The sequence below is a fragment of the Alligator mississippiensis genome, chromosome 1, assembly GCF_030867095.1.
Source record: "Alligator mississippiensis isolate rAllMis1 chromosome 1, rAllMis1, whole genome shotgun sequence".
Taxonomy (NCBI): Eukaryota; Metazoa; Chordata; order Crocodylia; family Alligatoridae; genus Alligator; species Alligator mississippiensis.
Genome location: NC_081824.1, coordinates 168,293,636 through 168,320,901, shown reverse-complemented (window position 1 = coordinate 168,320,901; position 27,266 = coordinate 168,293,636). Strand labels below are relative to the sequence as shown.

The 27,266-nt window shown below is 41.8% G+C and overlaps 1 protein-coding gene across 1 annotated transcript; it reads left to right on the top strand.

The window, feature by feature from the left end:
• Window positions 1–26,872, top strand: FAM98A (family with sequence similarity 98 member A). Its single transcript, XM_006273180.4, has 8 exons — window positions 1–82; window positions 4,393–4,541; window positions 7,342–7,476; window positions 10,554–10,738; window positions 17,567–17,647; window positions 19,265–19,381; window positions 22,161–22,328; window positions 24,924–26,872. Exons 1-8 carry the CDS (start codon window positions 30–32, stop codon window positions 25,704–25,706), a joined length of 1,671 nt encoding a protein of 556 aa, XP_006273242.1. The 5' UTR covers window positions 1–29; the 3' UTR covers window positions 25,707–26,872.
• Window positions 26,873–27,266: the final 394 nt, after the last annotated feature.

Here is a 27,266-nt window from a genome sequence, read left to right as displayed (position 1 = left end):
GCCCCGTGGGCAGCCGCAGCCGCAGCGTCATGGAGTTCGAGATCATGGAGAGCGACATCCTGGAGGGGCTGGAGGATCTCGGGTAGGTGGGCGGGCTGCGGCAGGTCTGAGAGAGCCCCCGCAAGTCTCTCGGGTGCGGGTGGGTCATGAGGGTGGTTTCCTGGGGATGCTTTTCACGCTTGAGTTACGGAGGAGAGTGTCATTGAATTTTGTTCACTTCACCTGGTATAGAAATTGTACAGAAGGGCTGGAGAGGCCACGTCTGGTCCAACCCTTTGCTTGAGACAGAGCCATTCCTATTCTAGCTGAGCTAAGCAAACCCATTGTCTAACCCCGCGGTTCCCAAACTCTGACAGATTGCACGCCACCAGTTTCAAACGATATGGCCTTAAGTACCATGCCAGCAAATTTTTGTCGTATGGAGTAATTATAATAAATTGGCTAACTGGCACCACTGACAGGTTGTCTGCCTACCGCTGGTGATACCTGTACCACGGGTTGGGAAACACTGGTCTAACCTGATAGCCAAACTACCGTGAGGTTTGGTCGGGGTGGGCAGAGTCCAGCTTGCACGCCCCTGTCAATGGAACCTGTGCTCGTCGCAGGTGTGTGTGGGCAGCGGCTCACGGCTGTACCCCAGCCCTGCCCTGTGCTGTCACCACTGTAAGATCCCGGCCCCGCAGCAGCTCCCTGCCTGCCACTCACCTTGGCCACAGGGCTCTTGGCCTGTCTCCATGGAGCACCTTGGAGCACAGGAATGTGACAGCGTGGGACCAGGTTGGGCTGGGGCAGAGCCCCAGATCTTCAGCCCCATGCTGTCATGGCCCCGTGCTGTCACGTCTCCGCACTCCTGTGATCTCCATGGAGACTGGCCAGGGGTTGGGGCTGCTGGGAAGTAGAGTCTGGCTGCTGGCTGGATCTGCCATTTTGCCCACCCCTAGATGCATCCACTAGATATAGTGCCTTAACCTGCCATAGGTAAAGCAGGGGGCCATGTTTTATCTTCAGCGGGCTGCAGAAAGCCTGAGAATGAGCCCCTGGAGAAGTCTCTTGGTTGCATATGTGAGTGTTTTCCTTGGGGTACTTATTTCTTAAAGTCCATCTGTTTTCTTTTCATACTCGAGTTACTGAGGAGAGCTTAATTGGTTTTCAGACATGTTGTATGTTGTAGAAATCATTGAGAAGTAGGTCTGGAAGGGATCTCCAGAGGTCATTCTGTCCAACTCCTTGCCTGAGGCAGGATCATCCTTAAACCATCCTATACAAACCCATCGTCTAATCTATATGAACAGTTCACATACCTTAAGTATGCTTACTCTTGCAGTATTTCTTGGAAGCAGGAGAGTATTTTGCAAATGAAGAAACAGGTATAGAAAGACTTGTTTTGTACAGGAAATTTGTAGCGAACTAGAGAACTGATACTGAGTTTCCCAAATCCCAGTTTAGCTTATAAACTATTTATTTTATAATTGTCTTTCTGGTAAGGATGTCCTTGCTACAAAGTACTCACTTGACGTTAAAGTCAAATGGACGTCAATGGAACATAAAAGGTTTTAAATTACTAAAAATCTCTTGATTACAATTTCCCTTTTTTTCTTGATTGCTTAGCTTTCCCTCTCTTAGTTTTTGTGATATCATCACTTCTGTAGTTTGCCGATTAATCTTAGCTATAGACAGTGGGGAAAATGGAAGAAAACCCTATTTATAGAAGGGTGAAAAGAAACTTTGAGGTGTCATAAACATAAAGAAAAGAAAAAGGGCCCAAACTATTCTTTTTCTTTTGCTATATGGTATTACAACATGCCAGGCCATTTTTTTCTGCCTTTTGATTCTATACGTTGAGTGTCAGAATAAATGGGAGGTGACACAAATATAATGAAAAGCAGAATTTGTTTATGCATAACCTTGGCAGTGGCAACAGTCCAAGTCCAGTGCTGGGAGTCTAGGGTAAAAACTGTATGTCTTTACTTTTTTGTATAACAGTAGCCATGGCAGTGTTTATTTAAACTGGGCTTCTTCCCATAAATCGCAGTATCACCAGATAATGGCTCTATCTACAAGCTTACCACCAGCAGAGCCTAGAAATCTAATCTGTCATGTTTTGAATTCTTTTATTTTTTTTCAAATAGCTGATCAAAATTTCAAAGGAAAGCTGCCAACCATAAAGGCATCCTGAACTGCTGCCACTGCTAATCCTTTAAGTGATTTGAGGGGGTATTTTTGACTTCAGTCTTTTAAACAAAGCTAGTAAATTTCAAGTATATTTGGTCCTCTGTCAATTCTTGTAGTCATATAATCATGCTTTCACTTAAGTTTTTACCTCCCCTACTATGTAAATGTTTGAGTTTAGCTCCCCCCACCCCAACACATAAATATTAATTCCAACTAAAGCAGTGCTTTCAACTTGAGCCACCTGGCTCAATTGGAGGGTGGGAAGATTGGGGTGGATCGAAGTTCATATGCTATTGGCTTGAGTTGAGAAGTGCTGGCAGGGGTGCCGCACCTCAACTCATCATCCATTGCTAATGCAGTCATGCTGTGCTGCTAAACCAAACCACTTTGTAGCTGGAGGGTTTTTCTTTTTTCAATAAGGTCTCTTTCTTGAGTTTAGCCAAGCTTAAGTGAAATAACTTGAGTATGCTAAATTGAGCTAACTGATGTGATTAAGACAAGCCTTTTATTTGTTTGTTTAGCTTTACACATTGAGTAAAGCACTATGAGTGAAGTTTTGCAGAACAGCATACACTACAGTATGCTGGATGACAGATCTCTCACTTCTGACACCTGTCAGGAGTTGACTGAATTGATTGAGTCCACACTCACACAAGAGTTTACATTTTAGAGCTATCAGGATAGCTTTAAATGAGTGTGATTTTTCTTTTATCCCTTTTCATCCTGGGTCCATGTGTTGAAATAGCCTACCACACTGTGTACCAGAATAAAAACCATAATTTGTACTTTTACAAGGGTCGATGGAATTCTCCATCTCTGAAAACTCATCTTGTAAAACCAATAGATAATTAGGGAAAGTTTAAATTCAGCTGTGACATATGTGTAACTCTCATTGTAGGGTTGTATCCACTAGGGGTGCACCAATAGATATTTTTGGGGCCGATACCAATTAGCTGATTTTTAAGGAGGCATATTGGCTGATGCTGATCCGATTTCCAATACACAGCTCTTCAACTTGAAGAGCTGTGTCCAGCTGGTAAGTCTGGTGTGGTGGAAAGGGAGGGAAGGAGTGTGGGGTGGGCAAATCAAGGCCCCTGTGGTGAGGGAAGGAATGGGGCTAGGGCTGGGGCAGGTGCTGACCAGCCAGGGTGGGGGGAGGTGTGTGCCCCCCAGATATGCACAGGGCAGGGCGGGGTAGGCTGCAGCTGTGGGCTGGCATGGGCACAGGACAGAGGTGCAGCTTGTCTGGGGGACGCGGGAAGTGGGGGGGAGGAGAGGTGGCTCTCACCACTGCGCATGGCTCATCCAGTGCTCATCTGTTGACTCCTGCCACTTGTTGCCAGGGGGTGGCGGGGAGCATGACAACACACGGTGTGTGCCCCCGATCTGCCTGGCCAGGAAGAACCGACTCTGCTTCTCGCTGCCTGCATGCGGTGTTGTGGCTGCATGCACGTAAGGGTGTTTATTGGACAAATTATCCGCTGGATCGGGCCTATTTCTAATGCAGAAAGTTTTCTTTATATCGGTGCCGATCCGATATCGGACCGATGTATCGGTGTACCTCTAGTATCCACTTACAGATCAAGGTCAGTCCTTGCATATTTCTGCGCGCAGAAATGTAGTGGTTATGCACCTTTCTAGCAGGTATCTTTAAAAAGTCATTGTTTAACAGAAAATAAGTTTTGCTTTATTGGTTGCTTACGTAAAATACATGTCACATTATTTTGTTTCCTTTGTCTGGCTACCCAGTAAATATATGACAGAAATGATGGGTGGGGAAGTAAAAATGCAATGTATTGTTGACAGGTTAATTACTCTAATATCTCTAATATAATGCTTTATAATATACTTCAGAAAAGCAGGAGTAGTAGATCAATAAGCTATAATATTTGCAATCGGTGAGAGAAGTAAAACCTGCATATTGCGGTAGCATTCTTCAGAATATCAAGATTCAAGAAGTGGTGGCTTTGACCATGTGTCCTGTTATCTATAGAATAACATACAAGGACAACTTAGTATGCTTAATTATTTTAACGTGACTTTTTTCATATGAACACAAATATGCATGACATTACAATAAGTACTGAAGATGCATGGAAAATTTAAATGTAAATTAGGTGTGTCCCTCATTTATACACACAGAATCTACAGGGGGAAAAAACTTCTACAGGATTCAGTAATAACATGCTCATTAAGTTGTGTTTTTATTTTACATGCCAGGTACAAAGGCCCATTGTTGGATGATGGAGCGCTGACTCAGGCCACGTCCCATGGGGCCACCTCCCCTGAATTTACCAAACTGTGTGCTTGGCTGGTATCTGAGTTAAGGCTGTTCTGTAAACTAGAGGAAAATGTGCACGCAACAAACAGTAAGTAACCACAGCCTTGAAAACTGAAATGTGTAATTGATACATTTTTCTAGATATGTATCCCTGTATAAAGCTGTGTGCTGACAGAATTGCTAAATCAACTGTATCATGGAGGGCAGTCTGAACCCCATTAAGCTTTGGATATTTTCCACCTCATTCTTCAAGCTAGCCTAGTGCAGCTAACAATGGCTGAACTGATTGTGGATAAAGGCTGATTAATTTCAGTAAACAGACAGTTGACTGAAATTAGCTTTTCATTTAACTGCTCTTTCATATAATGTAATTTGATCAGTTTTTGAATTGCTGCTTTTTTTTTTTTTGGTGGCGAGGGAGGAACATTCTTGCCTATTATAATTTCTGAATTTTTCCAAGTTTTCTGTTTGAAGTTATGATGTAGGAAATATTTACAATTCCAGATGGAATACTCCAGTGACTAGAGCATTGGCTCACCTCCTATTTATTGTTGACTCTTTAAAAAAAAAAAAAAAAAAAAAAAATTAGCAAAGACTGAAGTATTAAATTTTTTTTGTGGAGAAGGACATTTGAAACTTGAAATTTTTCATTTCTAATTTTGATAGAGGAATTCTCCCCTCCTCACCCAACAAAAAACTGCAACTCATGGTTTTGAACAATTAGGCTGTGGTTTTTCATCCAGCTCTACTCAGTATTCTGTAAACTAAAGCGGTAGTTTTTCATTCCAGATACAGTAAGCTTTAAACATGTGTCTAGGAACTGAATATGTAGAATTGCTTACAATTTTTCACCTGTTTGTGCTGCTGACCACTAACACACCTTTCCTAGTCTTTTCATTACTTTTCTATCTTTTAGTCTGCGCAGTAATTTTCACTGGGTGTGCCTACATATCAATAAGGAGCAATAAACTCCAGTGCTTATCACATTGGAGTTTGTTGTTTGTGGGTGCTACATTTGCATGTGTGCCCAGGACCGCAGCATATTAAGTCAAGTCAGAGCAGCCCCGGCCTGGCAGGGGGCCAAAAGCGGTCAGCCTGCCAGCCCGAGGCTGCTCTGATCCAGCTCAGCATGCTGCAGAGGGGCTGGCTGGGGCACGAGGGTGCTACACTGTGGGGCTACCTGGCAGGCAGACACCACACTGAAGCACACTTGTGCCCCAGCCAGCTGTGTCAGTGTCTACACATGTGGTGCTGTGGAGTAAAAAAATACTCCTCAGCCAGGATAATATTTGTATTTACAAGTTCATTAGTACTCCTGCTGTGGAGTTCATTAGTTTCCTGAGGCCACATGTGTAGACACCGATGTTTACTGCAAAGCTAATGAGTCTACTCTGCACTAAATGCCTGGTATAGATGCGCCTACTGATTTATATCTTGGAAAACATTACACAAAACAATATAAGGGAATTGTTGGTATTTTTAAAAATATAAAAATGAAAAATCACAAACTGATAGGTGAATTCCTAAAAACATAAACACTTTTACATTTCTATTTCTAATCTACTCAGTATCTCTAAATGCATTTTTCCCTTATTCTGAATGTCCTGTAGTTTTTCCACTGACACTTTTTCCCCTCCATTTTTTTGCAATGTTTCCCATCAATTTCTTCCTTCACGTCAGTGTATTCTTTCTAACAATACTCCTTTTACTGTGAATATACTGTATTTACTCAAATCTAAGATGATGTTTTCTCCATTTAGCATGGAGCAGGGGAAAGCCTTAATCTTAAATTCAAGTACAAAGGGTGGGACAGCAGAGGCTCCAAACTCACGGCTGCAGCTGCTTCCCCTCCATCCCTCATGCCCCTTTGCTTCCCACCACTGCTTACCTTTCCCTTGGAGCTCTGACTCCTGTTGGGGCCTTATTCTGGCAGGTAGCACAGAGCACGTGCTGCTTCTGGGCCCAGACTGGCAATGCAGTGGCAACAGCAACTCTGGCCCCAGCTCCCCTGCCACAACAGCTGGTGCATGGCCAGGCTGGGGCTGGAGGAAGCATATGCTCCATACACCTTGGCTGGAACAGAGCTGCAAGGGAAAGGTAAGTGGAGGTGGGGTAGGGTGGGGGGTTGTGGAGGGCCAGGAAGCAGGACGCTCAAGCCAGGGGACTATGGCATGGGAGGGAAGGCAAATTGTTGGGGGACAGGTGCCCAGGAGTGAAGGCATCATGGGGAGGGGCATGTGTCAAGGACGCATGTATGGTGGGGGGCAGGCGAGATGGGTTCCAGTTTCCTAGGAGGGGCAGTTAGCAGAGGGTACAGGGTCTGCAGGTGCAGGTGTGAGATGTGAAGGTACTAGGTGAGGGGGCAGGCAGACTGGGGGGGGGGGGGGGGGGGGATGGGACGGGACGGTTTGGGAGAGGAACAGAACAGGCAGCAAGGGACAGGGGTCAGGCCACTTGACCCCTGTCACCTGCTGCAGCAGTGGAAGGGAATTCATTTAAGACAGCCCTCCAAAACTTATATTCTAGACATGGAAAATTTATACATTTGTTAATTTTCCATGCTTAGAATCCAATTATTGGGGTCAATTGGTATTTTAAATGGTCTGCTTTGCTCTTATTAATGCTATACCTTTCAAACTGATCATTTTTACTTGTTCTGATTTTTACCTTTTCTTTTCTTTCTCTTGTGTTTTCCATACTTTGACCATACTATCTTTGTTTTAGCCTCTTACCCAGAGGCTTTATACCCTCAACAGTGTTTTCATGCTAAATAACATCTTGTTGTATTCATGATTCTTAACCAAATCATCCCCTGACTTTTCCTGCATAACTATAATCACAAAACCAGGAGCTGTAAATTTTAACTGGCCAAGTTGCTTTTTCTTCAGGTCCAAATGAAGCAGAAGAATTCCAACTTGAAGCGAGTGGGCTGCTGGCAGAAATGAATTGTCCATATGTGTCACTGACATCAGGAGATGTGACAAAACGCCTTCTCAATCAGAAAAACTGTGTCCTGCTGCTCAGTAAGTTAAAGGGAATACTTACATGAAAGCCTGATATACATACATACATACATACATACATATGTGTGTGTACGTATGTATATATACATGTGCATGTATATACATGCACATGCGCACACATGTATATACATGGATTCATAAACATTTTTGTTTTGCTAGTGGGGTGGTGTTGGGGTAAAATAGTGGGATGGTATTTGTTTACTACAAAGTATACATAACTGCTATAATAATTCTTACAACTTTACCTACATATTTTCCATCCCATTCAAAAGGAGGCCAAAATGTTAATATTTCTGATTGTGTGATGGCAGGTCTTAAAAAACTTACCAATCACTTCTTAGCTAGTCTCTTCTAGGAACAGATTTTCTGGGTGGGTGCAATGCACAGGTGAAGAATCCATTAAACCTCTCTGCACAAAATCCCCCAAATATTAGGAATGCACCAATAGAGATTTTTGGGGCTGATCCAATGGCTGATTTTTAACAAGCCATATCGGCCGATACCGATTCAAATCTGATATGTAGCCCCATAGTGTGGAAGTGGCAACTGGCTGGTAAATCTGGTGTGGGGGAAGTGGGGGGCAGATCAAGGCCCCTGCAGTGAAGGAGAGAGTGGGGCTGGGTCAGGGGCAGGCGCTGCATAGCTGGGGCAGGGTGTGGCGCAGGACAGAGCCATGGCTTGTCCAGGGGGGGTGCGGGGGCTTCTGCTGTTGTACACACCCCAGGAGGGCATGAGAGGCGTGTGCCTCCAGATCTGTGTGTGGGGGAGGGCGGGCTACCACTGCGGACTGGGGCTGTGCTGGGCTCTTTTTAGCAGGGATGCCTGGGCTGGGGCTGTGCTCGGGGCAGGTGGTGGTGGCTGGAAGGGGGCTACAGCAAATTTTGGGCTGACTGCAGCCCCCCTGACCCCTGATTCCAGCGCTGCTGCCTTCCCCGAGTGCAGCTGGGAAGAGCCCGGCACCGGCTCTGGCCCCAGCCCACAGTGGCAGCTCACCCTCACCGCGTGCAGATCTGGAGGCACATGCCCCCCATGCCCTCCTGGGCCTCATGCAGCAGTGGGAACTGCCCCCCCCACCCCCCCAGATGAGCCACTGCTCCATCCCGTGCCCCACCCCGGCTGGGCAGAGCCTGCCTCTGCCCCAGCCCCACTCCCTCCTTCACTGCGGAGACCTTGATCTGCCCGCCCCTTCCCTCCCCACCATCCCTTCCCCCACAGCAGACTTACCAGCCAGACCCAGCTGCTCTCCACACTGCTGGGCTATGCTCCTGGCTGCCTGCATGCTGTGCTGCAGCTGTGCGCATGCACGGGGCATTTATCGGCCATAGCATTGGCTACGTGAAAAAAAAAGCCAATTGCTGATGCTCTCAATTTTCCTCATATCAGTGCCGATCTGATATGGGACCGATGTATCGGTGCACCTCTACCAAGGAGCATGCATGTTGGCATCCCAATCAAGTTGGAGGCCTCAGCTTCTACTCAGTGGTTTCACCTCTTGTATCTGATTCTACCTAGTAAACACATGATTGTTTTGAAGTCCCTACCATGCTTTGGCATTTGGAATGGTTGAATATAATATTTTCCCTCACGCTTCCAAAACGAATATTGGAGTCTCTGGCCATTGGAAGAATCGTGAAAGGGTGTCCTCTCCCTGTCCCAGCCTCAGTTCTGTGTACCATCCTCCCTTACGAGTTGCACTGGTACATGTTTCTGCGGTTAATTTTTGCCCAGTGGCAGTGAAGCTGACATTTTCATTAGTTCCTTGGTGTTCAGAGTGTTCTGAATAGCAGCACTGAATGTTGAAATCAGGTTTGGTTTGTTTGTGAGGTCAAGGAGCAGTTGCAGAGGTACTGGAAGTTGGGAACACTGTGAATACCAGTGGTTTACATGTCAAAGGTTATTTTAGTTTTTAACCCTTACAGTTGTGAAATGTCTTATTCAACGTGGCATAGACACTGTTCACTGGAGAAGTCTTTTTTTTTTTCCCCCTTGCTGTTGATGCCTTCACTGTTCATTGCTGAAGATTAATGTTGAACTAAGATAAGATGTGAATGTTACATTATTATTTAAGTTTTTGTACTCCAGTGGTCAGAGGGAGAATGTGCTTGACCTGATTAAATCATGGATCCAGATAACTTCTTATGTCTAAAATACTTTGGATAGATATTTTGAATTAAATTTCAGTTTAGATTATTAAAAAATCTTTTACCTTATTTCAAAACGCACCTGTCCTTGACTTGCTCTCAGCAAATCACACTGTTCAAAGAGGCTTGCTGTTGTACTTTGAAGCTTGAATTAATGTATATAGATCATAAGCAAACTTGTTGACACTTACTATTATTTGTTTGGATATTTGCTAACTGTCCCATGTTAATGATGCCAGGCCCAGGCTATTTTGATGGGGAAAGCATGGCAAACTCCTTTCTTTGTTGGACACGCATCCAGATCTTAAAGGTATTTAAGTGCCTAACTTCCGACAAAAGTCAATGAGAATTGGGCAACTAAATATCATTTGAGGATCTGGGCCATAATACATTTCCTCCCTTCACCATGAATAACTGATTGTTGTAATGATTTCCCAGTCAGCCTGGCTCATCAGTTCTTTAGACAGTCTCCAGTGCTTGTTTCTCTGGCAGCTTTTCATTTCTCCCTTTTCTCCAGTCCCCCTACTTCTTGACAAAAGACTTAAAGAATCCTAGCTTTCTAACTTTAATTCCTCGTGCCGTCTCGTCTCTCTGCTGCCTTCTTGTTCCCAAAATACTGTCCTCCTTCTGCAGAGCCTGAAAGGAAAGAGTTGTGCTCTTTTGGACCTATGTAATAGTCTAGTGGAGCTGTAGTGCTTCGCACCTTGAAAATGCCTGCATGTCGGAGCTATCCTTTTTTCACTGACTCTCTTGGGATCCTAATCTCTGACCTTGTAATCTGTTAAATACAAGCTTTTGTTGGATTCTAAACTTGCATCCTCGGTTCCTCGTAAAGTACTCAGTTTGTGCTGTACATTGATCAGGTGCAAATGCTCATTAGTTGTAGATACTTGGCATGGCTGCATCTTATGCTGCAATCAAATTTTCTTACCCCAGCATACCTCATCTCAGAACTGGAAGCTGCCAGAATGCTGTGTGTGAACGCCCCTCCAAAAAAAGCCCAGGAAGGAGGAGGCAGCGAGGTCTTTCAGGAGCTAAAAGGCATATGTATTGCTTTGGGCATGTCCAAGCCTCCAGCCAACATAACGATGTTCCAGTTCTTCAGTGGAATTGAAAAGAAGGTAAGATCTAAAGTAACTAAGCTAAAATATATACATATAATATTTCATTGAAACGTAACTCTGCTTCCAGGGAAAGATTACAGAGTTATGAAACACTTCTAGGCTTTGGGAGAGACTTAATATGGTTTACAGAATGGACTGTGAGTCAAAGAATTTTCAAAGGTGAACTAAAGAGCTTTGTCCATGCCAAGATCTGAAGGCAAAATTCTCTGCATCTTGTCCAAGAGCCACTGCCGACATTGCTATGAAGGGTGCTGTATTCCTTGTAGTGCCTGAGGTTTTAGTATTATCACCTGCTACAGAAGACCCACAGAACATTGAATTCATGTCTTAGCAAGAAAGTTGAGAGACTATTTGTAAATACTACTTACATTTAAGCCTTTTAAAGAAACCCATTGCTTTGAAATCTAGTCACTTAAAAATATTAGCACTACTTTCTCATGTATATCTTTTGTAGAATTTCCTGCCATTTTTTGTGGCTTTAGTTCATTTTTCCTCTTTGTTTCATAGTTGTTAGGTTTAAATGTGCTCTCCCTCTTCTTTGAAAATCTCAAGCAAAAAGAGGAATCTGATTATAAAGGGAAAGTTGTGTCCTTATGCATTAGATATCATAAGGAGGTTTTGTGTGTGTGGGGGAGGGAGTGGAGCAAGGTAGTTCAACAAAATGTACTTGCTTGCTTTTTTAAAGTATGTGCAATTACTAGTTTCCATAAACACTTCCAAAGCAGAGTTTTGGTTAATCTTTTTCAATTTATTCTTTAGCCACACCTTAAAGGGCTCATTTGGAAATACATCTCTAAATACATATTTTCTGGTAGTGGTACCATTTAGTAGAGGATAGATGGTCTTGTGAAAAACATAAGATGATGGAGTCAGGAGAACACGAACACTTCTGACGTTGCTGTGGACTTCAGACCTTGGAACCAGAGATATGGGTTTTCCGGAATTTTTTGAAATGCCCTAAATAGAGCGTGATCTAATTTAGCACGTTTATTTGACTTATATTTAGTAAACAAAACTAAAAAAGTACCCCCATGTTAATTTTATGTCCCAATAACCACAAGCATTTGAACTGTAATATTTGATTAGGAAAAAAATTAAATACAGCATGCTTAATGTGGCTTAAATGTTATATTCAAACAAATTCAAATCTCTATGTGGGAAGAAATTATTTTTATTGCAATGCTTGTAAAAATGTAAAGACAATACACAGTAACATGTTCTTCCCTTACATTGTTTATTTAAATTTAAGATAAAAAATGAAGGCACTGAAAACTGATGACACACTAATTTTAGCACACCCAAAGAACTGTGCGTGATATGCCATGGTTGTCCACTCATCTACTTCAGCACAGTTTAACTCTCTTCCACTGAGGTCATTGCAGCACCTCCAGTTTCACTGTCACTATCTGTAGAATCACTTGCACTACTTAGTTCCATTTCAGAATCAGATTGAGGCAAATCTGATTCAGAACTATTTGAACCACATTCTATTTTGCTAAAGGATGGTTTTACCTATGAGTTTATGGGCAAGGGCAACTTATCATCACACTGCTGCTTCTTCATTAGTTGTGCTTCTGACTGATTCTCCAGAAGCAAGAGATTTTGAGAAATAGAAACAAGCTTAGCAGTACATTTGTTTGTTAGTCTTTTTCTCTTTTTTGCCTTGATTGAGCTAAAAGCCTTCGAGTTACATTCACAAGAAGCTGCTGTTGATGGAATGCTTAGGATCCTTAGAGCAATCCTGGACAGCAGTCGGGTGTCACAGTATCCCTTAAACCATGTGAGAGGAGACATATTCTCTGCTGCCTGCCAAATGATGTCTTTGCTCCAAAGTTTTTCTTTTGCGCAGTACTCAGCAATGTCTGTCATCATGGCTGTTTCATCAATGTTGGGGACTCTTAGCTGCTTCCATAATTGTATCGAGAGCAGTACATAATTCATCTTCTGTGTTGAGGATCCAAAAGGGTTGCTGCCAGATGAACTGGATGAGAGCAAAACTCAGATCTCTTAGTGATCGTTTGTTTTACTACTACTACTACTTTTTTGGATAGAGATGAAGAAGGCCAAAAGTTCAATTAGATTTTCATTCAATTATCTGAATATCCCTGGGATATTTGAATGGGTTGATGCATCTCCTTCAAGTTTCTTGATAGCCACTGAAACTGGTAGTAGCAAATTGAGTGTTCCTTGAACTCGAACCCAGAACGCATCATTGTTGAGAATCTGCTTCCAAATGTTCATGGGAATAATCTGGGATACTGTGTCAGCTATTCAGGCACACTGCAAACAGTTCTTTGTGCACAGCAAACTATGTAAACAGTTTGTAGCCATGCCCCATCTAGTTTCTCCTGGCAACAAAAGTGCACTTTCCTTCCACTGCTTCTCTTTCTGTAATTTCTTCAAAGTCTGATTAGCAACATTATGATTGTTGAATACCTTCACAATGGCTTTGCAGTTTGCCGATATTGTCATCATTGTATTCACACTTACTGTGTCCTTTGCCAGAAGATTCAACCCATAAGCAAGACAGCCAAATACTATTAAATGAGGATATTTTGCCTTTAATATTTGCCATACAGCTTTCATGTTACTTGCATTATCGATTACAAGAGCTTGTACCCTGGAGGGACCTGCACTTTCGATCTCTTCACTCAGTAATTTAGCTATATATCGGGGTGACATGTAAAGAGTGTATGTGTACCTCCTGGGTGTGGCAGCGCACCCTCTGCAAAAAGGCACCGCTGACAGTGTCGGTGGTGCCTGCAGGCAGTCTCCACTTGCTACCCTGTGGCTGACACTGCTGGTGGTGTCTGCGAGTGGTCGACAATCGCTGCCGCCACTGCCGGTGGCACCTGTGGGTGGTTGACGACCCTACACCCGCCCCCCCCCGCCCCCCTCCCAACAGTACTGACAGCATCTGCGGGAGCTCCGCACTTACTGCCGCCAGTGCAGCTGTGCCCCCCCAGCCGCCGGGGGCATGCACCATTCATGTTATGTATTCACCTGTATGACAAGAAGATTTGGTAGCAATTGCTTTCAGGAATCTTGGTTCATATGTTGCTAACATAATGTCAGTAAAGGATTTCCTTGTATATCAGTCCATCCATCTGACATTGGAGTCAGTGATTCTGCTTGACCCATCTTTTGAGTAACCATTGTTTGAACTCTGTCATACTCTGTATCTAAGAGAGAATGTGGTAAGTGATAACGTGATGGTAACTTATATGAAGGGCAAATTGGTTTGTAATGTTCCAGTACTGATTTTCAGTTATGGAAAGAAGTGTACCACTTGCACATATAGCTCGAGCCAATATCTCATCTGCTTTTTCTTGATCTTCTTTTGATATTTTGTCCACAAAGTGTGATAAAAAGCTTGACTGTCTTGAACAACTACTCATGGTGGATCGCATATCTGGTGGCAGTGATCTTGAAAGTGAGGATCCTGCTGTTTCTTCCCCCCAGACCTGGCAGCTCAACATTTTCATTTTCCATTTTTTGCAAATCTGCTATTTCACTTGAGCTACCAAGTTCCTGCAACAAAAGTGGGGAAAAATTTTTATTTTAGCCTATTCTAGCCTGGCCTCATCCATGAGAAGGAGAAGCAGCAGGGAGTTTGCATCTCTCCTTCCTGCTAGAAAGAACACTCTGCTACGCAACTTGCTGCTCAGTTGCCCTGGGACTGCATAGCCAAAGGGACGTATAGTCTGGCCTTTGCCATCGGCCAGAGGACTAAGTTCACTCTGCTGGGTTGAAATAGTTAACTATTTATCTACAGTAAAAGCTTCATTAACTGGCACCTTACAAGCTGGCATGTTCTATTAACTGGCGTGCCAGCTTGTAAGGGAGAGTGAAACCAGAAGTGCCCACCGTGGCTCTTCTGGTTTCTCTGAGCCCCCATGGCCCGGGGCAAAGCAGCCTGCACTGCTGAGCCCCCATGGCCCGGGGCAAAGCAGCCTGTGCTGCCGAGCCCCCATGGCCCGGGGCAAAGCAGCCTGTGCTGCCGAGCCCCCATGGCCCAGGGCAAAGCTGGCTGCACGGGGGCCCCCCTCCCTGCCCCTTAGGGCCCGTGGGAGGGTCGGTGATGTGGCAGGAGGGTTGGTGGTGCCCCGGACGCAACGGGAGAATCAGTGGCCCGAACGGGCAAAGACGCCTGCTTGGGCCTCTCAACCATCATATTTTGTTATCTGGCATCCCCTATTCCCCATGGGTGCTGGATAACAAAGCTTTTACTGTATTATGTAATTCAAAAAATATTGTTAAGCCTAAGCCACTTTGAGTGCTTAGTGCAAGCAGAAAAGCAGGATGCCTATATTTTAAATAAATAATAGTCCAGAGTTGCATTAGCAACTTTTAAAATTATGTTTTAAAACAATATAGATGCTAGTCTATACTGTGTTGTTTAACATATTAATTTGTTTACTTACATAGGGTTCCTGAAGTAGACTTTTCTCAGTTGACGTTGTTTCAGCACTTTGTTGTAATAACTTTCTGTATGTGGCTTGTACTCTTTCAGGACAGTTTCTACATGTATGTTTCTTCATTCTGGTTGTGTTGTTAGCATACTCCTACCAACTTTCTTCCTTCCTTCAGTGGCTTGAACTTCACTATAAGGATGCCACACACTAGTTTTTTTTCTGATTAGGCATCATGACTACTTTAAACCAGAAACACTAAAAAACTAAAAGATCTTATGCAAACACTCCCAACTTCCCCCAACTCAAGAAAAGAAATGAGACACTGCTCTGCTGAACTAAAAGTGAAACAAAAATTAATCACAGTTTTGGTTTTGCCTTCACCTGCAATCTGAGATTTTACCTTTGGTTTTGATTTGACCTGTACAGCCAATTAAGTGAATTCATAACTTGGTTTTTGGTTTGGATTATTATGTGAGTGTATTTACTCTCCTGTTTACAAATCAATAAAACATATATGTACTCTTTCACTCACTTCCTAGGGATTATCACCTGAAAAGCAATAATTACAACTTTGAAACTGCCAAGCTTGCCTAATATTGTAGTGGCATCCATTCATTGTTACTAATGAATTTTATGAAACAGTGAATTTTTAGAAATAGAAAATCTCCCACAGAAAAATAAAGCACTGGAAAATTTCCCACCCCACATCTCTGCTTGGTACAATTCAGTTAAGGTCTTAGTTCATTTACTCATCTGTAAAATAGCTTCTCACAATGATGCACTCGTGAACTTCAGTACCTTTTTTCAGAGAAGATTTGCCATATGTAAATGCAAAATATTTGCCTGCCAGTTAGACTTTTTTATCCTTTTTGTTTTTGATGTCTTCCTTTTTTTCTCCTCCTTTCCCCCCGCCATTTCCATACATAAAATGTATTAGCATCCATACTATTTTTTTCTCCCTTGTTGACTTCCCTGTTACTTGTTTATAAATCTTTTTTTATTATTTGCAACATTAAATACATTAAGCTTAAAGAGATGTTGCGCCATCTACATCCTGAAGTTGTCTTTTAAAAACACAAGTTATAATGTAGCACGTATTGTTTCAGTTGGGTTTTTTAAAGAAACTTCTGAACTGAAGCTTCTTTTTTTCCTTTAAAAAAATAGAACCAAACACTGCAGTAGTTTTAGTATTGTGTTGGAATTTGAGAGTGAAACTAATTTATTGCATCAAAAAGTGAAATGTCTTATTATGCTTTTGCTGCCAAAAGTTGAATGGAACACAAAAATTTAAATAGGAAACAGTGAAAAGTTCAGATTTGAATGTAAAATAAGAGTTGTGATATAAAGAAAGGCCTGGGTGTTTCTTTGATATTTAGCATAAATTTGAACCTAGAAATGTCTCTTTAACTTGCCATATAAAAAGCTGCTGTAGGTTTTATTTTGTGCATGACCAACAATCAAGACTTTGGAATCGGTGCTTACTGAAGTTGGCAATTTAGAAATGATGTATAACACGCAACAAAATCAAGCTTGTTTATTTTATGCACTTCTTGGGCATTTATACACATACTTTTATACACACCTTGTTTGCTAGTGTGGCGTTGGGTGAGATCAAGCATTGTAAAGTTGAAACTGAAATCACAAAGTTGAAACAGGGTGTCAATTTATAAGGGTTGTAAGTGCGGAACTTTGTAACTCGAAATGTTGTAAGTCGAGGACTGCCTGTAGTTCTAAATACATTGCATTTTAAAAATTGCTAAGCTAAACAAATGAATTGAGGGGTAAACACCTATAGGAAAGTCAACCATTAGCTTTAGTAAATGGCCTCTTGAAAAATAAGCAGCTCTGGAAATTCAGAACTGTAACTTGAAATAATAGAAAATTGCAATTATTTTATGAGTCTGACCCTGCTTTCCTCCTCTGTATACGAATTGCAATTTCTATACCTGCATTCATGCTTGGAAGCAGGACAGAGTTGTTGTATGCAAATTATTTAAATGCCCTATGACTATACATTGCTAAATTAAAGAATTTCTTTTTTATGATACAGGAGACTGTTCTTGATCCTTCTCCAAACAAGTACAGGATATTCTCTTTGTTTACAGGGACTAGCACTTGTATCAAATGGGTGGTTTCCCTCTGTCGCTCCTCATTTAAATAAAAAAAAAATGTTCATCTCTAATATCTGTTAAGGTTAGAGAAAACAAAAACTTTGACCAAGATTACTGTAAATGCTTAGACATAAATATGATTTGAGCTGATTAGCTCTCCATGATCCAGTGTGCTTGGGACAATCCTATGCCATGACAAAGGTCCCACGTATCTCATAATACCACTCCCCTCACCCTTGTAAGTTATCTGTGAGAATTTGGGGTTTTGGTTAATCTTACATATTTATATTTCTTTACAGTTAAAAGAAACCCTAGCAAAGGTTCCACCTAATCATGTTGGAAAACCTTTACTGAAGAAACAGCTGGGACCAGCTCACTGGGTAAATAGTTGCATGTGTAAGAGACTGCTTCCCACATTTGGTAGTGTTGCTGGTCTTGATTCTGTGTGTTTAATAGTTTATCTTGTCTGTTTTTAGTAAATATGAGAACCGGTTCTAGTAGTGCTTGCAGGATTAATTTATATTAGTGTCATACACTTTTTGTTAATTCTCGTTTTAATTAGTTTGATCTTAAGTTTTAGGGAACTTGGCCAAAGCAGCACCCTACAGTAAATCTATATGTGGGTAAAGATGTTGGGCAAAAGATGAACAATAATTTCCTTAATGCTAAATATCCTTGCTATTGTTCCAACAGAGGTTGTTGCTTGCTATCCTAAGAGGCCATGGTATTTACAGTGAGGCTTTTCTTTCTGATTATAAATTGTAAGGCAGCCTCTTGTTTCTGCTTTTATTGTGCTTTACCAAGACTCTATTTACATCCTCATTTAGTATTCTAGTCAGTCACCGAGTTGTTTTTAATTTGCAGCTCTATATTTTTTTTTTCCTGAAGGACACACTTTTTTTTCAAATTACTATTATTATTATTATCATCACTGCATTTATTTGATTCTAGGAAGAGGGTTTTCCCCATTTAACCTGGAGGAAAAAAGCCCCTTGTCTTAGAATTGAGGGGGGGGGGGGGGCGGGGGCACATTGGTTGCTGTGGTGCAAGTTCTAGCCCCTACCTAGGGTCAGGGCCATAACTGCAGCTGCTGCCTCCCCCCATGGTCCCCCTGCAGCCTCTTTTCCCCATCTTCCTCTCCCTTCCTCCACACAGCCTCTGCTCTTTCCTGCCCCTCTTCCTTTCCCCCCCCCCCCCATCCTTGTTCTGCACCAGTTGGCTCTATCCACATTGTAGCCTGGGGCACTGAGCACCACCCCAGGCTTAAAACGAGAATCTGGCCCTGTAGCAGTAAAAGGGGGTGCAGAGGCTTGGGGGGGCTGGGGAGGCACAAGCAGGGGGCAAGCTGCTTAACCTCCCCACACTCCCTGCCTCTCCACTGCCTGCCCCCTGTGACAGTGGAAAGGATGAATTAAAGACAACTGTCAAACAATCTGTACATGGAAAATTATAACAAATTTATATTTTTTCCATGTATAGAATTTAACTGGGAGGGGTGTCTTAAATTCAGGGTTATCTTAGATTTGGGTAAATATGGTATTATTGAAAAGGCACTAACTTAGAGGTTCCTTGTACTGTGTCATGTATTTCTCTGATTCTTAACTTTTTTGTATATTATTTGCTCTTTTTTGTTTGCCCTGACAAATGTAAGAGAAAGCAGATTAGAAGTTGCACCAAAAAGTGTTGAATGTGGCTCTTATGTTCTTTACGAGTGACTATGAAAACTGTGCCTTTGGGGCAGTACTGGAGCTGCCGTGAGGACGAGTGTTTGACACCTGGAGCAAAGCTGTGTTACTAGGTCTGATTTGCATTTTTGTTTGCTTCCATGACTGACTGAGAATTGGATGTTGAGTATCTATTTATTTAATTATGTAGATAGTTCAATGCTTATGCCAAACCATTGTTTGCTTTCATGTGCCTATTGCTTATTATTTGCAATTAGAAAGTAATTCTGTTCATAATCTGAAGACTGTCATGCTTGTGAATTTTCATTGCAGGAAAAAATTGAAGCAATTAATCAAGCCATAGCCAATGAGTATGAAGTTCGGAGAAAGCTGTTAGTGAAACGTTTGGATGTAACCGTGCAGTCATTTGGCTGGTCAGAGAGAGCTAAGGTATAAATTGATTTCTATGAGCATACTGCACTCTTATAAAGCATAAGCTATCTTCTCTGAAAACTTACTTTACTAATATGTAATGGGAAATATCCCTGAACCAATGTCTGTTTTGGTTTATTAATTTCTGAAGTTTGTAACAATGCAAATGATAACATTTATAATTAAACCATAAAATTTTGTTTTAAAAATTGATCATTATGTGGGTTAGTAACAGCATGTGAAATCAGAAGATATGTTGTGTATATGTAAAATATGTTCAGAGGATAAAAATACAGTTAAATGGACAGATAAAGTAACATCAAGAGTAGAGGCGACTGCTAGTATGACAGTTAGCAAACCCTAGTTGTTTGCCATGAGGGCACCACAACAAGATTCTTGCCTTACACACTTGACCTGCATAGTAGTGTGAACACATCTTGCTGACCACCTCCTCATCAGGGGTCTGGGTTTTCCATTTGCCTCGGAAAAACATGGATTTTTCTCATCGCAAGGAGAAAAATCTGGGAAACTGTGGGTTTCCCTTTGCAGGCTGGCAGAGTTCCAGTTTCATCACTACTTCTGTATGTCCATGGGTAATAACTTTGATCTGTATACCACAGCTCTTAGCAGTTCCTGTTTTCCTGCCTTTGAGGGGAACTATAGCGGGTAAACCAAAATTCCAGGTCACTCTAAAGGTGTTAAAATATCAAGAATTCAGCTGGGAAATCTAATTTTTGCACCCTCCCTTTGAACACGTACTGCCCAGTTATGCCATTGTCCCTCTTGTCTCCTTTGCTTTACAAGAGGGCTGTCTAACTTCTGAGTGGCTGGTGGCTGCAGGCCTCCCGCTGCACTCTGCCACCTGCTCTACACCATCATTAGGCCTCAGTCTTTTATTCCCACTTGCATCCCAAACTCCATCGTATTTATGTTTCCTTCTGAAAGCAAACTAGTTGCATCCATCTGAAAGGCTTGGCATATAGCACCAAAGCCTTATTTTATTGAATATGTGGTTAGGGACCCAATCACAGATCCCTTTGGGAAGAAAAGGAAGAGAAAAAGTAGATAATGCAAGAAGGTGAGTAGGTAGGGTGAGATTGTAGACAGAGGCAGGTGGAAAAGGAAGCATTTGCTCCTAGCTGAACTTTTATCTTAGCATCTTCAGAGTGACTTTCCTGTATTTACTGGTACTTGTTTAAGTAGCATTTTTAACTTTTGCTACCTTGGTCAGTTGTAGCTTCCCTCAAACACAGGAAACTGATGGTAGCAGAGGCAGTCTCTGAACTACACTCTTAGCCAGGAAAAAATGAGGTAAAATGTCTGTTTTTATTTATACGTATTTAAAGGGTATAGATATCCTTATATTATAATCTTGCAAGTTTGCAGTGCATATTCCATAGAATGTAGTTATTAAACAGGTTAATGCAACTCTTCCTTGCCTGTGTAAATCTGTCAGCCCAGATGTATCTGTTTGTATCAAGATTAACAGGGACTCACATTTTACTAGCCCATCAAAATGTACTGCATGAAGGGGGCAGAAATTTCTTAAGCTACATTAGGCCTCTTGCAGACCTTACATTTATCATGCAATTAACCTGTTAATCATATGATAAATGGTAATGTGCCAGACGTTCAGGGAATTTGTAGCAGATAAAATGAAGAAAAACCAGCCTTAAAGAAGTTCCACATTAAATGTGAAAGAGCCATGTTCCTTCGAGGGGGAAAAATCTATATTGGGCCCCACAAGTCATCTAATAGGTTTATAAAATTACTTAGCACAGGGCCTTTGCATATCATAGTGCAGAAAAAGTCCATTGGCTCCCTATGCTTGGGGATGTTTAAAGCCCTGTGCTGCAGCTGATGCTGTGTCATGGACAGCTGGGTGCACTTTCGATATCTAGGTGTGCCCCCTGGTTGTCACATGATTGAGGGTTGAGGAATTTTATTTCTCATCTCCAAAACTGTGCATTCTGCCCTACACTTCTGGCATATGCCGGCAGGAGGCACAGTTGTTAGGATTGGAGATCCCATTGTGCCATCAATGAAAGTCTGTCATCTCTTAAGAGACATATTTCTTTTACGTTTTGGCAAGTCTTAGGCATTTTGTAATTAGAAGTTATAGAAACGAATAAGGCATGATATTTGCCTCAGATTTTTACAGCATAGGGAAGAAAAAGGTCTGTATTAGAGCAGGTGATTTTGTGTTAAATTTTGTTCTGTGCATGTTTCTTGGCATCTTGGTTTGGTGGGGTAGAGGCTGGTCAAAACAGCCTTGTGCTCCCTCTTTCTAGTGAAGCGGTGTTGGAGGTTTGGCTATAAGAAATAACAGACTTGGATTTTAAACATCAGCTGTTTGGGAACCATGCTGGTGTAGAAGTAGTTAGATCAGATGCAATTCATCGTCATTTTGGAGATGTTGATTGGTCAGAATTCTTTAGAGTGTGTGTGCTTATGTATGTCAGTTTTCACTGACTACTTGCAAAATAAAAATACAGATTCTCACTATTTCTTTCTTGTTCCATCGGAAAATTCTTAAAGGAAATGTTCAATGTAACATTTTTGGCAGTTGGGTCACAATTAAATACTATCCGTGAAACTAAGATAAGAACAAAATTTGGATCTCAGACCTAGTTACAGCAATTCTTAAAACTCTCAAGTGTTTCTTAACTTTTCTTATGTTCGTATCTATCTTAATGACAGATAATTTATTTTAGTTTTCATATTAATCTGGATTTTTGGTAAGGCATTTTGTCACATACCCATATCTTTAGTTGATTAATGTTTTTCTTTTCAACAGAGTCAAACAGAGAAATTGGCTAAAATTTACCAACCAAAACGCGCACTGTTATCTACTAAGTGCACTATTTCCATTGCTAACCTCTTGGCAGCTCGGCAAGACTTGTCAAAGATTATGAGGACAAGCAGTGGCTCCATCAGAGAAAAGACTGCATGTGCCATTAATAAGGTATCTCTTCACTGACTTTAAGGTGGCAAAAAAAACTTCAGAATAAGAGCATGTTTTAAACAGAATAGTATGATTTGCTTGTCATCAAAGTGAAGACTGGCAAATAAGTGATGCATTGTTATCATTCTTGTTACTGATCCTTATCCACCAGCTCCGAGTTCTTATCATACTTTCAGCTACTGTTTTAATTCTAGGATCTAGAACTTCTGATATAATCACATTCTAGTATCCTTATTCCTTCTGAATAGCACCTTATTCCACCATTGCTTTGACTGTTCTTAATGGACTTATTCTGATATATGAATTTATTCAATATGAGAAGGAGCATATTGTCTGATGCTTAAAATCAGGAGGACAATGTCCATTTTCATTGCCTTGCTGCATGTGTGGCTTGACTGTGGGGGCAGAAAGCAAGAGCACTAGATTTATTGCTCCTTAAAACAATATATTGTGCTATTATTTCACTGTCTTAGTCATAGATGATACAACTAGAGTGCTGTTATATACTGCTCTCATCACATATGTCTGATTTTGTATGTAATCTTTCATTAATTTATTTTAATTATGTGGGGAATAAGAGCCAGTTTTCTGTTTAGATTCTTGCATTCACTCTGATTAGACTAAGTTTATATAGTCCAAGGTTTGATTTTTAAAAGCAAGTATTGAGGTGGCAAAAATATTGTCTAAATTAAGGGCATTATACATCCACTTCCAAAAATGTTGGCTTTACAGAATAGCAGAATCAGGGGCTTGACTTGTGCACTGAGCTTGACTCTTGTTAGATTTGCATGATAGTGGAGCTGTTAAAAATTAACAGAACTTTTAAAATCATTACTGCTGTTTTTCTCTCTGTTTCAGTAGTATCCTGTTTCCAGACAGGATTGAGTCTTGTAATGCTATACATTGCAACTTAGATTGCCTGCTCCCAAGAGCTCTGCATCTTGTACCTATTTAGATCTCAGTAAAGGGTATAGAATACAGAAGGAGAAGTGGGAAGATGAGGGTAAACTTACTGAGGATGCTAGGTACGATTAACTGGGAACGCAAGACTTCATTGCTGGTGACCTATCTTGTTCCAGTGGCTTTTCTCCACCCATTGTCAGTTCTAGATATTTGTTTTTGTTTTGCTTGATTAATATTTATTTATTTATTTAATGTATATGCCATCCTTTCTGCAGGGGTTCAGGGTAATTTATAATAAGAGAACAGAGTAAATCACAAAACAAGAAAAATGTTAATAGGACAGAAGCAGGGGTTTGGGTTGTAGCCGTGTTGGTCTAAGGACATAGGCAGACAAGGTTCCTTGGGTGAATTTGATATCTTTTATTAGACCAACCCAAATGGTTGGAGAATAGTTATTAAGCAAGCTTTCGGGTTCAAAAACCCTTAGTCAGGCTCAGAAGAAGACAGAAGAAAATATAAAACAGAAACCCATTAAACCCATGACAAATGCCAGAATAGGCATTTCCACAAAAGCTTCATTTTAGTGGCTAGAGAGAACTGTAACTTATGAAATATGTAAACGTCCAGTCTCCTTATGAATCTTGACAGTTCCTTGGTTTCTCGACATACTGAAACAGTTTCACAGTCTACCTTCCCATCATGTGCACAGGCCAGGTTGTGATGCATGCTTTTCTGTGTATTTGTTATTTGGGTTGGTGGCTTGTTGGGCCTCATCTCAGGCAAGCTGCATGATATTCTTTTAGAAGTGATGTAATACTCACTCAACAGAAGTAGGCAACTTTTTGAAATTCACTTGCCATAAATTTCTGTAGATGAAAAAAAAGTAAAAAGGATACACGGACATAGGCATGAACATACAAATTCCAGTGAGCGCTTAACTGAAAATCTTTTCAACATGTTCTCAAATGTAGTGGACACCATCTGATTATCTGTTCAACAGCCTTTGTAAAACAAGAGGAGGTGTTGTTCACTTCTAGCAAACTTGTCATATACCAAGAATACCCTACTGCTTGGTGTCTTAGTTGACAGGTTCTGCATGAAAACAAAAGATTGATCGGCGCAGGGACTGAATTACAGTCATTCCTGCCAAGGGATCTGAGATCAGTGAGGAATTCTAGCAAGCTGCTGTGTGAATGCTTGCGCTGCTGCCACCTGTGCTGTGCCTGATATTTAGATAGATAATTTGTCTCTCTGGCTGTCAAACCAGCAGCCTGTCCTGAGCAGTAAATCCATTTGGAAATAATCTTAATTTTTTTATGTGTAGTGAACACGTGGATTAAATCAAATAAACAGTGATCATATTACTTTGTTAGCCAGTCTAATTTTTCCCTTCTTAGTTCAGTGAGCACTGTCACTTTTTGTGGTGCTTTGAAGCTGTTAGGAAACACCATGTTGGATTATTTAGCCCTTGATTCTGATAGAAAAGTCTCTGAGGTAACTGAACAGCTCTCATTTGAGATTAATGGAATTTTATCAACATAAAAACACTTCAGATACAGATTTTACTGCATTGACTCAGAAAAACCCAAGCTGCATAGCACTCTTCAACCACCGTCAAGATGTCATACCATTTTAATGTGACTTTTGTATCATATCTGTGTTCCTAAAGCAGTCCTTCCCTTCCCTTTATAGGTATTAATGGGCAGAGTGCCTGACAGAGGTGGCAGGCCCAATGAAATTGAGCCACCACCTCCTGAGATGCCACCATGGCAGAAAAGACCAGAAGGGACTCAACAGCAAGGTGGAGGCAGAGGAGGAAGAGGTGGCTATGAATCATCATATGGCGGAAGAGGAGGTCATGACCATGGGGGCCACGACCGTGGCGGGCGAGGAGGCTATGACCATGGGGGTCACGACCGCGGAGGGCGAGGAGGCTATGATTCATATGGAGGACGAGGAGGTCACGAACAAGGGGGTCATGACAGAGGAGGGCGAGGAGGACGTGGCAGTTATGACCATGGAGGCAGAGGGGGAGGAAGAGGAAACAAACTCCAAGGAGGCTGGACAGATGGAGGAAGTGGCTATCAGGACGGTGGCTACAGGGATAGCAACTACAGAGATGCAGGTTTTCAAACAGGTGGCTATCATGGTGGTGGTGGCGGATACCAAGGAGGTGGCTACAGCGGTTATCAGTCTTCATATACAGGAAGTGGATACCAGGGTGGTGGCAGTGGCGGCTACCAACAGGACAACAGATACCAAGATGGTGGGTCCCACGGTGATCGAGGAGGTGGGCGTGGAGGAGGGAGAGGTGGCCGTGGAGGTCGTGGTGGCCGTGGAGGCCAAGGAGGAGGCTGGGGAGGCAGAGGTGGACAGAACTTTAATCAAGGGGGGCAGTTTGAGCAGCACTTCCAACATGGAGGCTATCAGTATAACCAGTCTGGATTTGGACAAGGAAGACACTTTACTAGCTGAGGCTACTAAAGTTTACACTTCAGCAGAGCTCAAATAATAGAAACCTAGTTTCAGAGGCCTGATTTTAATTGTGTCTTGAATTAATGCAAAGCTGTATGTGACAAGCAAGCTCTTTTTTGGGTGAGATGCTTTGCTTTGAGCATAGGAGTAGACCTCTGATTTTCCTTTTGTCTGACTAAAATAACTACACTGCCACTCTTCAATGGGCTCCACCAAACCTTTGACTAATAGCCATGCTTTTTAAACATTGGACTGAATTCCTCTGATCCAACCATTTTGTTCAGCAGTTCTCATGGTGTGCCTGCCTTCCATTCTGAGGTATAACTATAGACATGAAGACTTGTTTGTTCAGACTTGTAATACACAAATGGTTTTGTTTCCGTGTTCCTTTCTAAATGCTTTTTCAGACATATGTTCAAACACAGTTTTGAGTGTTGCTTTGACTTGCTGGCCTGCTGTGTTAGTCAAGAAGAGGTTACACGCACCCACCCACCCACACCTGCTTGCTTCTGAATTGCTCTCTAACCAGTATGTCTGCTGTGTCTATTATATGAGCTCTTCTGTAGATTTCACATCCAGTAGCCTTATCTTCCACTTATCAAAAATTGCACCACCTGCTTAACTCTGGAGATTTTTGGCTGCTGCCAAGTCTGCAAAGATCATTTCAAGCCAAGCCAATCTGTCAACCAATAGTATATGTAGGCCTGTAGTTAAGTATAGTGATTCAAACTGACCTGCATCCATCCAAAACAAGTTGCTCCTTCTCTCAACCTAACTTTTACTTGAAATCATCTAGAAGAAAAAGCGAAGTGAAATTTATTTTATGCACAAGTTAATACCACTGGCTCAGCAAATCCAGCGCAGTTTCTTTGGGGGTTTTGGGGGTTATTTTGGTTGTTTTTTTAAGAAAAAAAAGAAAAAGAGAAATGCACTACGGCCTGGGGAGATTAGTTCCTACCTGGAGGTGGCCCTTTTATTATTGCTGCAGAAAATGAAGCCTGGCTGATGTTTGATGTTCTTACAGGTTTTTTTTTCCACTCCCTGAGAGCCACATAATGCTTCTTGCTGGGTTTTTGTGTACATAAACATTGTCAAGCTGTGAAAGAGAAAATGGCTGAAGGTGTGCTGATGTATAGAAGGCGAGCAATAAAAGTATCTGTATGTTCTCTGGTTGGTTTGGGATTCTTTTACTTCTTGGAGAGATTGAACAGAACAGTTGTGATAGTGGCTGAAAGCTTGAAAAGGTTGCTGGGCAATGTATTTAAAAATTGTATGTAATTCACACTTCCTTCGGTGGTCCTTCCTATTTTCGTATGAGAGTGAAAGATACTCATTAGTTGAATACGACTTGTTTGGGCCCAAAACAGACATAACTGGATTAAATGGTACAGCCTGTGTCAGCAGTTTTGATTGGATGAGCCTGTGAAGCAAAGGACTCGAATACTAGTTGTGACTCAAGTTTCAGGCCTTAGATACAGCCAATAGAGTAAATGAACACACTGAAGTGTCACTTAACTGCATTTGTGAGATCTAGGCAGAAGAAATCTTAAATTTACTCTG